Raw genomic sequence first — 3,608 nt, forward strand, 5'->3', positions numbered from 1 at the left:
TGAGGAGGACCCCTAAAGGGGAGCCGTAATGGCCTCATCTTCGGCAAGCTTCTCCTCCGGTTTTTTTTTCCACAGTTTTTTCCCGTTTTTTTCCGTTTTTTTTTTTTCGGTTTGTTAGCTTTTTTTTTTTTTTTTTTTTTTTTTACTTTTTGTTGCATATTGGGCTTAATGAAAAAACAATAAAAACAAACAAAAACGATAGCGACGTGAGCAAGCATAGTTAAGTTACGAGTTATGACCGTCGATTATGTTGATAATATAATCGAACGTGTTGGAGGCGTCGAGAAGTATAGAAGTAAACGTCGGTCATCGCTAGCAACAAACTTTCCGTTGTGTTGATCCTTTCATTCGGTGGAAAAGTAGAAGAAGAAGAAGAAGAAGAAGAAGGAATCCGAAATGCGTGGTGAGCAAGAGATGCACGGTTACACGGCGGTGAGCACCGGCAAGCGGGAGGATTACGACGTCGAGTCAGGGGAGACTCTCTACCCAGGTCTCAGTGTCGGCGAGAACCAGCTCCGCTGGGGATTCATCCGCAAGGTCTACGGGATCCTCTCCGCGCAGATCGTGCTCACCACCATCGTATCCTCCATCACCGTCTTCTACACTCCCATCAACGCTCTCCTTAGGGGCAGTCCTGGCCTCCTCTTCTTCGTCCTCTTCCTCCCCTTCATATGTACGCTTCTCTCTCTATTTTCCACTTTAATTCTGATTTTAGGGTTTAGAATCTTCTATTCTGTTCATTATTAGAAGCTGCGGGAAAACAAATTAGAAAATAGATATGCTGATCTAAGCTGTTGTGATAAACATGAAAGGGATCTGTTATTGCAATTTGTAGGACCATGTTCTTTACCTATGTTTCTGTTCTCTTGCTTGGATTATTTTGCTGATCTGTTGTTGCAAATCAATTGGGAATTTTGTTGCAGTCTTGTTCCCTCTACTCAAGTACCAGCAGAAGCATCCCCACAACTACGTCTTGCTTGGGCTTTTCACCGCTTCAATAAGTCTAACTGTTGGAGTTACTTGTGCCAACACAGATGGTTCGTATCATTCTCCTCCATTCATGTAGAATAACATGTTTCTATGCCTTTTTTTTCCCCTTTGGTTTCATATTTGTGTTGAGTAGTGAGGGTTTGTTTGTTGACAGGTGCTGCATGTTACTTTTTTATTCTCTGTTTATACTGATAAAATTATATCTTTGACTGAATGCTTGCAGGAAAAATTGTCCTTGAAGCTTTGATTTTGACCTCAGCAGTGGTTTCCTCTCTAACTGGCTATGCCTTCTGGGCATCCAAGAAGGGCAAGGATTTCAGTTACCTTGGTCCATTTTTGTTCACCTGCCTCTTCACTCTGATCCTGGTCGGCATGATGCAGGTTCGAATTCTTAATTCATCATATGATAAAGCACTACTTTCTTGTCTAGTTTTCCAAATTTCAAGATAAGTGCACATTAATATATCTAGCATGTTTGCAAGATCTATCTTGTTTAAGACTTGCTGTTTTTTCATGCAGATGTTCTTCCCCCTCGGCTCAACAGCAAATGCTATCTATGGTGGAGTTGGTGCCATTATTTTCTCTGGTTTTGTTGTCTATGACACTGAAAACCTGATCAAGCGATTTACCTATGATGAGTACATTGGAGCCTCGGTCACTCTCTATCTTGATATACTCAACCTGTTCCTGGCCATCTTGAGGGTGCTGAGACAAGGAAATAACTAATTTTTCATACTCTTGTAAATTTGATATTTGAGTAAAATCAATGAAAATAACTTCTTTTGCTTTTCAGTAATACAGTAAGAAGCTGGTATATGAAAATACCCTTGTCCTTTGACAGTAATGTGTTGACAAGGAAGATGGTTTGTTTACTATTGGATAATCAATGTGATATTATTATGTGTCTTCTATAGAATTGTGTTGCTGCTGCTACTTGCTTTCTGGTTGCTACATCTTTTGACTTTTGAGTGTATTATTTCCAATTAAGAGCTTTCTAATTCGGAGTTGTATGCTGCATGATCTCGGATATCATTTGTTGTTCACTCTGGGAGGGTGGAAGGCTTTATGGTTCTCCTGCTTATGCTGGTTTTGATGGGATTGGTATCAGAAGAGTATTGGTTGTTCTTGCTCGATTTCCAGTCATCGTTGTGATAAATCAATCCTCTTTTGGCTATTGTATTTGTCTTTGTTTAAAATCAGTATTATTGGATTGGAATCTCCCAATAACAGGCACGTTGAGTCCATTTGAAATTGACGAATATCTTGGTTGATGGATTTATAAGAGGGAGGTTGTGATGGCTAGATATATCAGTTACCTATGGTGCTAGGAGTGGAGAAGAAACTGGAGTGGTCTTGATCTGATTAAGATGATGTTTGTTTGAATGTATTAGAAGAGAAGGTTATTACAAATTTTTACCGTGATTAAAATGTAGTGTTGAATGAATTTAACATTTTATTTTGTTAAAAAAAAAATAATTCAAAATTAAAGTATATTTAATTAGTTAGTAAAAATAATTTACGGTTCGGAAATCATCTCCAAGTATAGGGTTCTTGTTGGTTCGAAGGGGATGAATTCAATATTCTTTTGTGATTTTCTTTCGATATCTTCTCTTTAAGAATTCATAAATAATTTCATTTTAACTTCAGTTACCTTGGTCCATTTTTGTTCAGCTGCCTCTTCACTCTGATCGTGGTCGGCATGATGCAGGTTCGAGTTCTTAATTCATCATATGATAATGCAGTACTTTCGTATCTAGTTTTCCAAATTTCAAGATTAGTGCACATTAATATATCTAGGATGTTTGCAAGATCTATCTTTATCTTGACACATTGAACCTGTTCCTGTCTATCTTGAGGGTGCTGAGACAAGGAAATAACTAAAATGTTGATACTCTTGTAAATTTGATATTTGAGTAACTCCAAATGAAAATAACTACTATGCTTCTCACTAATACAGTGTGAAGCTGGTATGTGCAAATACCCTTGTCCTTTGACAATGCTGTACTGACAAGGAAGATGGTTTGTTTACTATTGGATAATCAATGAGATATTGTATGTCTTTTATAGAGTTGTGTTGCTGCTGCTGCTTGCTTTATGGTTGCTACATCTTTTGAGTGTATAATTTCTAATCAAGAGGTTTCTAATATGGAGTTGCATGGTGCATGATCTCGGATATCATTTGTTCACTCTGGGAGGGAGGGGGGCTTTATGGTTCTCCTGCTTCTGCTGGTTTTGATGGGATTGGTATGAGAAGAGCATTGGTTGTTCTTGCTCGTTTTCCGATAATATTTGTGACAAACCAATCCTCTTTTCGCTATTGTAATTGTCTTTTGTTTAAAATCAATATTTACTGGATTGGAATCTCCCAATAACAGGCACGTTCAGTACATTTGAAATTGATTAATATCTTGGTACTTGGTTGATCGACTGATAATGGGGGAGGTTTGTGATGGCTAGCTAAATCAGTTACCTATGGGGGCTATGGGTGGAGAAGAAACTGGAGTGGTCTTGACCTGATAAAGATGATGTTTGAATGTATTAGAATTTAGAAGAGAAGGTTGTTATTAATTTTTACCGCGATTAAAATGTGTTGAATGAGTTTAACATTTTATTTTGTT

The 3,608-nt window shown here is 37.9% G+C and overlaps 1 protein-coding gene across 1 annotated transcript; it reads left to right on the forward strand.

The window, feature by feature from the left end:
- LOC107637881 (BI1-like protein) lies at positions 390–1,941 on the forward strand (the record flags this gene model as incomplete). The annotated part of the gene is given in 4 exon segments (XM_016341148.2): positions 390–673; positions 924–1,037; positions 1,214–1,371; positions 1,510–1,941. Coding segments are annotated over 4 exon segments (756 nt in total). The 3' UTR covers positions 1,717–1,941.

The sequence above is a fragment of the Arachis ipaensis genome, chromosome B01, assembly GCF_000816755.2.
Source record: "Arachis ipaensis cultivar K30076 chromosome B01, Araip1.1, whole genome shotgun sequence".
Taxonomy (NCBI): Eukaryota; Viridiplantae; Streptophyta; class Magnoliopsida; order Fabales; family Fabaceae; genus Arachis; species Arachis ipaensis.